The following is an 11849-nucleotide window of genomic DNA, read 5'->3' as shown; positions in this document are numbered from 1 at the left end:
TGTCACTGAGTTACAGTGCAATTATAATGCAGTTTGCAAAGAACTGCCTATAGTGCTGGTCTGCTTATGCCAGACTGGGGAAAAAGAAGTGTGATCCTTCATCAGCTACCAAGAGACATTCTGCCTAGAGACTGCACGTTCCCTCAGCACCCAGGATACTTGTTTTACAGAGGAAGACACAGTTTTGTGGTATGAACACACTACAGCTGCATCCCCTCTTAGATTATTTTGCTGTTACATTGCTAATTTTTCATTAGTAAAGCACTACCTGAAAAACAGATGCACTTACAAACAAAGAATTGCAAGATTCCAAAACTCGGAATGCTGACTCAACCAAGGCATAGCAAGCCCTGCTGCTCCAGGGGGCTTATAACCCTCTTCTGAAGATACAAACCGCCTCCTTCGCCGAGTCTGTGTGGGGAAGTGACAGAGCCTTATCCGGCAAATTGACAATAACATTGAGAACATACTGGGGACAAACCCGCAGAGGAAATGAGCAGGCCCTGACAGACCACCAGGAAATGGCCGCCTTTTCCCTGTGTAATATGCAGGATTATCTTAGGGGCAGTCTGTCAGGATGATGCTGTCACTCCTGTAAGGCTGTAACACAGGCTACCCGGCATTTTGCAACATGATTGTATTTTTTCCACTCTTAAATCTGAGTAAGGATTACCTTGGTGTGTTATATCCTTGTTGATACTTCTGCTTAATTCTCAAGAAACTCTGGAAGAACAAACCAACCAAATAAGAAATAAATAATATCACATAAATTCATCTTGAATTACTTTATTTTTCACAATAATAAAAAATAAATTAGTCATAAACAAAAATAGTTAACATTTTTTCATCAAAGAGAAAATGTATACAATATGAAAAGGATGCTGTACAGTTCTGGTTCAGGTGCACTGCCATGGATACATATTCCTGAACGAGTCAGAAAGCAATTTGCCTATACTCTCCCCCTTTAATTCAGTCAAGGAACTGGCTAATCAGAAAGTTTAGAAAATTGTATTATGGATTTACAGTATGACATATATACAAAAATATATATGTAATACCTGTGCTATAAAATTCCCTAAAAAGCTGAGTTAGTATAATGAAAGAGCTGGACAAAATTTGAATGGTATATGTAAATAAATACATATTAGGTCCCTTTTAATAAAAAATCTGCCTATTCTATATATTTGAAATATTTTGGTGCAGTGGCTTGTTCTATAGACACAGCTCAGAATTACGTATTTCCCATAGACATCTTGTATTTACAAATAACAACAAAATAAGTTATAATAAAGTATATCCTTCTGCCAAAATCAATTATGAGGGTCAAGTAGACAATTTTATGGATATTTTAAAAGTTAGGGTTTTCTTTTGTCTCCAGCCCTTCCTGATCTTCTACGTAGATCCTGAGTGACTACAATGGGGCTTCAACAAGCTCATGTGTACCCAGCCCCTGCCAAGGCCACTGGTCTCAAGAGACCCAAACACAGCATGGACAAAACAGTTCACGACAAGCAGCAGTGACAGACTGTCACTGGAAGGTCAATGATTTCTCAGAATTAAGCTCCTCTCCAGATATAGTGGTAGTTATCTATAACCAATTGTAGTAAATGGGGATACATAGAAGACTGGTTTCAAAAAACTGAGAAGCAGAGCGCTGAGTTCAGTTCTGATGTGAGTTCTCTTAAATAGGATTTTCTCCCTTTCACCAGATCTGAATTTCACTCATGCTACTGAGATATTATAATGATTACAAGTTTGCTTTAAAATACACTGAAAATGCTTAGAGGATGATTTTTCATTTCTGATATAGAAATAATTCTCTTACTCCATTTTCTAAACAACAGCTAATGTCTCTCCCACAAACATATTCTGTAAGCTTAGGAATAAAGGAAGTTTACTTTCAGTGCTCCAAATCTCATGTTTTGTGTTCCAATTACAGACATGCATATAAATTATCTGCCCAACACACATAACAGCTCTTAAAGAAGTCAGGGACACTAAGTGTAAGTCTCAAGAAAACCAAGTAGACACAGTTTTTCCTTTTTGAGTGTGAAAAGGATAACTCTCTTATGCAATAGATGTTACATGTGAGAATGAAGGGCCACTACATACTTCAAAAGCTGTGCAATCACAGGTTCATTGCACAGGAATTCAGTAGGAACTATGCATTTGAAACTAGGCAACATGAACACATACACAAAAAAAAAATATCACTGGACTGGCTATGAAGAGCTGTGAATATAGCTCTTTTAATAGCTGAGCTTATTTCTAACACAGATTCTTATCAACCAAATGGCCAGTTCAGGATTTTCAGTAATTCTGGCAAAATATAATATTAATATTGTCATCCAAAGGACAAAGGGATAGAAGTGAGGTAAGAGGAAGAGGAGAAAATTTGTGGGTGTAAAAGTGAGACAGGTCAGGATGAAGACAAAGAAAAGCAAAAGCCCTGGAAAGCACATTTTACTACTTGTGGTGGTATAGATTATAAAAAGTGGAAGCAAAGCATTTCCTTCAGGAAGGCACAACTTCCTCTTTACTTAGCCATAAGCTGTTGCCAGCACCTACCCCCTTCTTCCCTCAGTGGTGACCACTGGTGCCTTCTAGGACTCAGACATAAACAAAGTAGGAAGGTCCCAGCAATACTGCTGCCCTACATGGTCTTCTGCTCTACAAGTTTCATGTACTCGCTTGAGGCAGGCCTATACTGACCACTTTTATCAAGTCTGTGAACAAGTAACCGAAAATACGTCTTTGCATTAACATGTCATTAACTCAACATGCTCTGTTGTTTTTTTTTTTTCCCTGTATAAAAGGACCAAACTCTGAACTGCACCATATTGTCATAAAAGTAGGATCTAACCAACATTAATGTTAAACACTGCGTTATTGATACAGAAAGTTCTCCATTTGCTGAATTAGCGGGGAAAAAAAGAAAATAGATTATGTGTGTAATGAGGAAAACACTGTTTCTCTGTGCAAGGATACTGAGCTAGTCCTGCATCGAGGCAGTGGGCACACACTACAGCTGGACTTCAAGGCTAGCAGGCTTGCAAGAACACCCATGGGTCTCCTGCACTGCACTCACCAGCATTGACTGCCTGCTAGGAAGCCCTTCCCTAATTCAGAGCCCTCAGAGACACTAAAGCAAATATTAACCATCTTATTGCTGGCCAAGTCAGACACAGTGTCATTCCCACAGGAGAAACCCTCATGCTTCTACATCATCTTCTTCAGTTCTCTCAGCTAGCGAGAGGAAGGGAGAATTCCACGAATTCAGTGCTGCTAATTGAGTGCTCTCAAACTTAGCATGCAACTGCAATACACAGGCAATTCTACCTACATATGCTTGGATCTGACACTGTGCAGGAGCTAGCAAACCCTGATGGACCCTTGATAACTTGATAAACAACTACGCCAGCAGTCCTCAGTTCCAGAAGGAAAGTGCTTTGAGACACAGAGCCTGCTCTGGATGAAGCCAGTTTTGGCCAGCTGCACATTCTGCAAGACATGAAAGCTCTATGCTGATTTTACCCCTATAAACAGTTAGACTTTAAATCATAAATCAGTGATCTACAACAGTCCTCCTACACTTACTCTGGTCTTACGGGATTGTGTAGGGTAAAAGTCTTTAAGGCAAGGAAGTGTTTTTTTCTGACAATTCTGTGGGATTTTGACCAATGTTAAAATATCAGAGAAAGAAATTAAAGCATTCAAACTCAGAGGCCTGCATCGTTTCTTACTTATATTGGTTTTATACCTGCTTGAAGTCGACTGCATTCATTAAGGCCACCTCTGATTTACAATGAAAGTAAAATCGGGCCCTCTGCAGGCATCGCCCTAAATGGGCACGCTGCTCTATTAAAACAAACACTTGCTATAGCCACAATTTCAAAACTGAATATTGTGTGACGGTGGAATCTTAGCAGAGCACTTACTCTGTGTAGATAATATTAGTACATCAAAGTGCTGAAAAGAAGGGTTCATTAGTTCATCTTGCAGGAACAACTATTTTGATTATGCTGACACAAGAGAAGAGATGATAAATTATTAAGTTCAACATTCTGGCAGTTTCCTTATCATTAGATGTTTAATTAGGTGAAACAATCTTTTTTCTTTTATCTGGTACATCTGAAAACAGTCCCTTTATTATAAAAGTACAATTTCTATAATCAGAACTCACTGCTTGCAAGTCACAAACCTGTATACCTTAGGCATAACACAGGTTATATTGCTATGCGTATGTATATATTCTTTGTTTACTTTAGTGGCAGCTTAATGGAGCCTCCAAGATTATAATCTTTGTAAAGTAACCAAATGGCCATATGTTTCAGAGCAAAATAACGTATTTTATAAAAGACCAGAATTGCCTGTCTGTGTGCTGAGTCACTGACTGTGTCATAGCCAAAAGTGTGTGCAAGCAGATTATTTTCTATTAACTGATTGCAAACCTGATTACCTCTCTGCATTTCATTTGCCTTGTGGTTTTCAGAAAGCCTTTTTATGGAACAGATATTTCCCTCAAGCTGACAGAATACACTTCCTTGGGACAAAAGAGACAACAGCAAAAATTATATACTGTATGTCAAGATTTGCTGCAATGAGATATCCAGATGAAAATCTGTATTTACAAATACTGGATTCCAGAGTTGCTCATGCTGTGCCTTCTCCTTATCATTCTTTGGTGAAGAGTCTAAGGAATATAATATGATCACAAATCTGTAAATTATCTTCATGGATAAATCTTCAAAATCCAAGGGAATAGGACTGTGAAAGACTCATGAATTCAAATGAAAAGTTTTCTAATTAGCATTTCTGTTTTTAACAGCTTTATAGCAATTAATTACAGTGAAAAAGCCCAAATCAAGGTGTACAGAAACAGCCAATTACATTATTGGTTTATAGTCACAAAGAATAACTTCAAATTTTAGAGGAAACACTTCATTTCACTTGGCCACAGTCATAGTTCATCATGTCCAGAATTTATTTTTCATGAGTGACCAAATCAAAAAATCTCAGGGTTGTCTCAATCTAAGGCAGCTTTTAGACTGCTGGAATTCTACCTTCCTGTGGCTTCCAGCACACAAACTGATATGACTAGTACCACACCCAGCAACCTTTGTTTCCCAGTTCCCCATTCTCTTTTCTACATCCTCTCCACCACAGCAGTAAGAAGAAAAATCACAGAATCCCAGAATGTTGGGGATTGGAAGGGACCTTGAAAGATCATCTAGTCCAATCCCCCTGCCAGAGCAGGAACCTAAATGAGACTCCACAAGGAGTCCACTCCTAAAGGAGACTCCACAACCTCCCTGGGCAGCCTGTTCCAGGGCTCTGTCACCCTCACTGTAAAGAAGTTTCTTCTGGAGTTTAAGCGGAACCTCCTGTGTTCCAGCTCACACCCACTGCCCCTTGTCCTACCATTGGGCATCACTGAGAAGAGCCTGGCTCCATCCTCCTGACATTCACCCTTAACATATTTATAAACATTAATGAATACACAATCAGGCTCAAACATGGCTCTTCATCAGTAGCAGAACACCTTAATCACTGTTATACCACATCACTAGGAGTGACCTAACATAGATTATTAAAACTGTTTTTCAACTCAGAGTCTAACAGGCATCTTACAAATAAGTGCATAGTTGGGTATCATTAATTTACAAGCAGCATGCTGTAATAAAAATCTGAATAAGCAGAAGTGTTTATATTTTCCTTCAGCCTTACTTACACATTTGGAAGACCTCTCAGGTAAAGGCTAGATAATGTGCAGGTACTTTCATCTGCACTGCTTTTAGCAAGTCCCAAGGCTGAGTACAGTAACTGCAGAAATGAAAAATCACCATCTAAATTCAGGTCTAAGTCTGGAGCCATTCTTCAGTAGCAGAAAAGGAGTGATATGAATAGATCTGGGGGTGAAACACTGACTAAAAAAAAAGTATGTTGCAATAACTGATCAAAACCTGAAGAATGTCAATAGCTAAAATCTCCTTTTTACAGATACTCAGCTACTACACTCATACTGCTGCCTGATACCAAGAGTAACAGACTACTATAAAGCACAGAGGCCTGCATCCTTTGGTGGTTGTTTCAGAAACTGGTGACATATCCAGTCTAGGTCTGGACAAAGTACTTTGGTACGGCAGTTGTAAAGCAGTAGTGCAGAGACAAGACATTAGGCAAGATATCAGTTAATGGAAATAACTGCCCTACAGGAAAGAGACCCTGCCAATGGAAACAATCACTTTTTTATAGCAGCAAAGGCTCTTTACCTTTCTGGTAAATCTGTCTCACTGACAGCTGCAGTTGTTAAAGACTTAAAAGGCTAGACACTAGTGGCACTCCGGTAGGTAATGTATTTTAAAATCCATACAAAATTAGAAAAGTGTAACTTCAAGAGTTTATGAATTAAATATAAAGGCACTTTTTGGCAGTCAAGTGTATATATATATTTGCTGCCTGAGGACAGGAAGTTAGTTTAAAGTACAACTGAAAGAGCTTAACAGTGACTCTAATTTATTATGAATGGACTGAAGTAATTAAAAATATAAGTTAGAGTGCTAAGAAACTGATGATAAATGGGTCTTCAAGGGTCTAGTTCTCAGTGAAGTAATTTCTCTTACATGCATGTTTCATTGATTTAGTCATCTAATTTAAGGCAGTCCAAAATAAATACCAAGTAAGAGTAAGCACTCAGAAAATAATAAAGCAGCTGCATCCATACTGGTGAAATATATGATTCCGTGATCTTCAGTAATTGCCTGTGATTGATTCTGTTTTCATTAATTTCACAATACTAAGGCTGGTATGTTCTTTAAATAATTATCTGATGAGCAGGTGCAAAGAATAGTATCATTAAAAATTAATGCTTTAAAAAGATCATGGTTTTACAACAAACATTTTAAAAAGATAACTGCACAAGAACTGTAACTGAAAGGGTGTGAGATGTAACCATAGTCTTGATGTACTCATCAATATTAAAAACCATCTCTAAGAAGCAAAAAGCTGCTGTAGTCAAAACAGTAACACTGTTCAAGCTCCATCTGAAGACTGACATTGCTGCTTTGAGTAGAAGAGTATTTGTTATCTACGTCCTAGAAACCCTGATTGTCTGTTTGCCACACGTGTACAGGATGCACAACAGGCTGTTTTGTAATAGGTGTAGACACAGAGCCGGGCCTGGACCACCACATTGCAATTGTAGTATTTATCTTTGCAGTTCTCATCTGTGGAGAAAAAGGAAGAGAGAAAAAAACTGAAGAAAACAGTATGAGAGCAACAAATAATCAACTTCCATTCTTTTTACCATGTAAAATCCCTTGGACCTGTATTCAAATGTTCATTGTCAGGTTAAAATAGGCTACCTATGCAAATAAGTTAAGTTATTCAAGATTTTATACATTTATTATGAAGATACATAAAACCATGGAAGAAATGTACCTATCCCCATTTATACTGTTGTGGCTTTTTTTTTTTTGGGGGGGGGGGTTGTTTTTGTTTTGGTTTTTTTTTTAAACACAAAATTTGTCTTGAATAAAGATGATAGAAAAGTTTCTAGTATCCTTCACTTTGGTACCTGTCTACTTCATTTTTAGATTCATAGGTACTAATCTCTTGTAGCAGTGCACATATGGCACCAGAACTCACAACTGTTATTTTCAAGTACTGACAAATCCAAGTACTGAAAAATAGTAAACCATCTCCCTCCCTCCAAATATTACAAATGGTTTAAAATAACTAGATTAAAAAAGACAAAAGTTGGTGTTCTTAACATTCCCCATTTTTCTAAGCTGTTAGAATGTGGTCTGCTCACGTGTTGAAGTTTTCCTTTACAACCAACAGGGTTAGAAATATTTTTTAAGTGACGAAGATTTTCATATGATCATATATGTGAACACAGAAACTAAGGTGTTAAGAAAAAGACTGAATGACAACACACTAATAGCAGATAAAATGAGCAATTCTGTACAAACCTGTTTCAAATAAATAACAACACAAATACAATAAAAAAATTTCATAGTAATGGTATACCAGATTTTTAATATAGTTATCTTAAATTGTGTTGAAGAATATTTCTCATCTGAAAATTGTTGTAGAGCATCAATTTAAAAATGTTTCTAAATACTTGCATCTTCCTTTCTCTGATCATTCTCATAACTATTAAAATCAAATCTGTATGAGATGAATTACTAATTTCACTGCCAAATTATGTGTATATTTACTATATGTAAAATAAAATGGCTTAATTGCCCTTAATGTCTTAGTTTAATGTTGTTGGTTCTTATAGAACCTGTTACCAAATTCAGTATACCATACATGATCCTTTTTTTTTGTTTTAAAGACTCTGCCAAGAGAAACATTTGAGAATGCAAACAGGCTGCACAATAACACCTTATTATGTACCATTTTCACAGAAGTAGATTTCTCACATTCTCAGCAACTTTAAAAGTAAACCAGTTTCTCACATGTTACAAGGAAAACATTTTTAATCAGAAATTAAAACCTATTTCTACACCACAGGAAAGAGCTGTATTTTTTGTAAAAATAAAACCCTGAACTTGATAAAGAAAATATACTCTAAAACCTCTGCAAGATTATTAAATATTTTCTCCACTAGATGGAGTTCCATAGTTAAAACAGAAGTTTCGTATTCCTTACCTATTTCAGGGATACAATCTTGTGTGTTGCATGGTTCCTTTTCTTCAGGTTTAAGCTGTGGATCACAGTGACTGCTGGCTGTCATGTCATCTGATAGACATCGTACCTCTCGAACACGAAATCCTCCTTCACAGGATTTGGAACACTGAAACACAAAAGCTGAAGTTCATGAAGACCATATGAGATACGCAAATACAGAAAGAAAAAAATGGGAACCTTGAAGCCAGACCCAGGTATTGTGGTAGCCTTTTATGAACTTTACCATTTCTGTTGGTTTTTGTTTTCTATGAAGTCCTTAACGTACAGGTGCAATTTTGGTTTTGACAAGGGCAACAACTGGACAAGTAAACATGATAGACACTGTGCAACTGAAAGCACGCTAGATATTTCCCTTTTTGAATTTATTAGTTAGCTTCTTACTTATCTAATTAGTCTTGTTCTTCTCTGCTTCTTTATACGTATCTCCCAAACCTACTCTTTCCACAGTCTTCACATTTCTTACTTTTACAAACTTCCTGCATTGAACTTTACTACTTGACTACGCTGCCCTTCACGGCCCTTCTGTCTCCATTTATATACAGTCAGGAATAATTTTAATTGCCTTTTTTCTAGCACTCAATTATTTTTCACTTCTTCCAGCACACTTTTTCTAAGTATTACTGGCTTCTTTGAATTTCTAAAGAAAATATTTCTATGTTCCTTCAAAGTCTCTTATGAAGCCATAGACTTTTGTACTTGCTCGTCACGGTATTTTTAAAGCCAATTATTACACATTTCTGCTGATACTGAACCAAATCCCCTGTTGACTTCAAGTATTTTGCCTGAGTGAGGTCTTTGAGATTTGGCTCACTGTCCAGTTTGACTTAAATGCTCACCAACTTAATTAAATCTGGGTCATTTATAATGATTAAAACCTTAATAGCCCCAAACTAGTAAGAATGTTTTCTTTCTGACTTTTTTTGGCATAATTATTTCTTTTCCTAACATTGCAAAAACAATGTAGCACTATCATAAAATCAGATGTTGTAGCAAACTAACTAAAATATTCTCAGTAATATATTCTTAAATTGCTCTTTCATCTTTAAGTACAACCTTTCCCCACTTTAGAAAAGACATAGCCCTGTGGCAACAGTAATACAACACTTGTGGAGTTTTTTAATATAATTACTCTTGTTATCTATCTGTATAGAATATTGTAATTATCCCGCATCCAACAATAACAACTTCACTTCAGGTTTGAGAGACCTTAAGCACTTAAAATGGAACCAAGACAGAATTACATACAACACACTATACAGAAAACGCAGTATTTTGTGTAAGCCAGCCATTTAATCTCCATGACTGAGAGGCCATGCCATTTATCCTAGGTTGTATAAAAGGTCTGCTGAAGATATGAACTGGACAATTTCAAAACCTAGTACAGGGGCTTAGAACAAGCTATTCTGCTCACAGCTAACCCCATAATCCTTTCTCTTCAGGTTCAAGAGTAAGAAACACCACATGCTCTGTTGATAACAGTAACAATATCAGAAGAAGAATTGAAAAACATTTAGCATATAATCTTATAAAACCTCAGCTAGCATACATATTTGTTCCTACAGTGAAGAAGGTCAAAAAGGCTTAGACCTTTAAGGATTTTTAGAGACCACTTCTCAGGAGTAGGCACTTAAACAGTAACTAGGGATCTCTAAATATCTATCAGATTCTGAGTTTTAGCACCTTGCTTCTTCTGTGCCTGCCAAAGACAGCATATATTTTCCTTTCAAAACAAATCTATCTGCTGCATCCTATTGATGTAGATGTTGGATCTTTTGTGGCATAACACCTGCAGGTTCACATTTGAAAATGGGTTTGCTAAGGGGAAGTTATTTAATCTAAACTAACAGCTCAGTAAAGAATCCAAGGAATTTACAGCAACATCAAAGAAGATACTTCGATCTCCACGCCTTTACTATGAGCCTAACTTGGAAGTTGTTTTCAAATAAACATCTGTACCTGCAATTAAGGAAGAAAAATTAGGCTTCCCTTCAGCTGATTTCTTTTGTCAAAACCATTCTACTTTCTTTTCTGCTTTCTGGTCCTACCAGTAGGCCAGTCAAATAATTAAGCATTTAGTAAAAGGGAAAACCAAAATAATTTCTGTCTTGTGTCATGTGGATAAGGTACTTCCCACGTTTCCTGACTAAGGGAACTCAAACTGAAGGCATCTGAGGTGCTTTCACATTTCCGAGCTGTCATTCTGTATTTCAGTTAAGGCTCAAGGAAGGGTGCAAGTTACTGCATTCGATATGGTATCATCTAAGTAGTTTTCACACCATTTTTCATTCTAAGATGACAATGGAATTTCTGATTTTCATTTAGGAGAAAAATGTTGATTTTTTGTAAAAAAAACAGTAAGTTCCGTCAGGTATAGGAAATGATGGAAAGACAGATGAAACCAAAGCATTTTGTGCCACTGGTGAATGTAGCTGGTCCACTTCCAGGGGAAACTGGAGATACATGAAGCTCTACAGTAAGTTTTCTCTCAGTAACGTTCTAAGTATTACAGTGAAGAGTTTACAGTAAAATATTATGGAAAAAATTACTTTAAAAACTGAGTACATTCCTCATTCTTTATTAAATGCTCCTTAATTTTAATGAAACTAGAGGTCTGAAAAGACCTTCTAGAGGGCACTACATAGTCTCACTAAGGGGCAAACCAACTTTATCAAACACGAAGATTCTTGAAAGAAGAGATCAGAGATGAAAAGACAACTATGTAGTGACTCCTAACTTTCCTAAACTCCACTGGGTACTAAAGAGCATGCTTTCTTTTTAGTATCATTCCTGTGCAAGATTAAGTCAATTTCATTATCAACATTTTTATCCAAATGGTGTTCCCTTTCAATATACATGGAAAAAGATATAGAAACACATGATAGACTTACTGTGCTCCATTCTGTATGAAACCACTTAGATCCACATGGTTTGAGGTAGCAGGATTGCTGGCTGGGAGGTTTTTCCAAATATGAACATTCATAGGGATTCAAAACATCAAAATTACCTTCAGCTTTCCTAACACAAATGACTTCTCTCTGTTGAGTTCCACTGCCACATTCAGTAGAGCACTGTATTAGAGAACAAAAAAAAAAGTGGTGGAATTTGTTATTTTACTTATGTCCTTCAACTTGTTTCCAAAGTAACATGTTTCT

The 11849-nt window shown here is 36.8% G+C and overlaps 1 protein-coding gene across 1 annotated transcript in view; it reads right to left on the bottom strand.

Annotated features, from left to right (window-relative positions):
• Positions 1-6826: 6826 nt before the first annotated feature.
• The window catches only part of THSD4 (thrombospondin type 1 domain containing 4), a 39597-nt gene continuing 34574 nt past the window's right edge, over positions 6827-11849 (bottom strand). The window contains exons 9-11 of the mRNA XM_010164581.1: positions 11586-11765; positions 8659-8803; positions 6827-7226 (exon numbers count right to left, since the gene is read on the bottom strand). Coding sequence (XP_010162883.1) covers positions 7084-7226; positions 8659-8803; positions 11586-11765 — 468 coding nt within the window. The 3' untranslated portion in view covers positions 6827-7083. The remainder of the gene's footprint in view (positions 7227-8658; positions 8804-11585; positions 11766-11849) is intronic.

This window comes from Antrostomus carolinensis, unplaced genomic scaffold, assembly GCF_000700745.2.
Source record: "Antrostomus carolinensis isolate BGI_N321 unplaced genomic scaffold, ASM70074v2 scaffold23083, whole genome shotgun sequence".
Taxonomy (NCBI): Eukaryota; Metazoa; Chordata; class Aves; order Caprimulgiformes; family Caprimulgidae; genus Antrostomus; species Antrostomus carolinensis.
The sequence above is the reverse complement of the archived record's forward strand: the minus strand, read 5'-3'. Positions and strand labels throughout refer to the sequence as shown.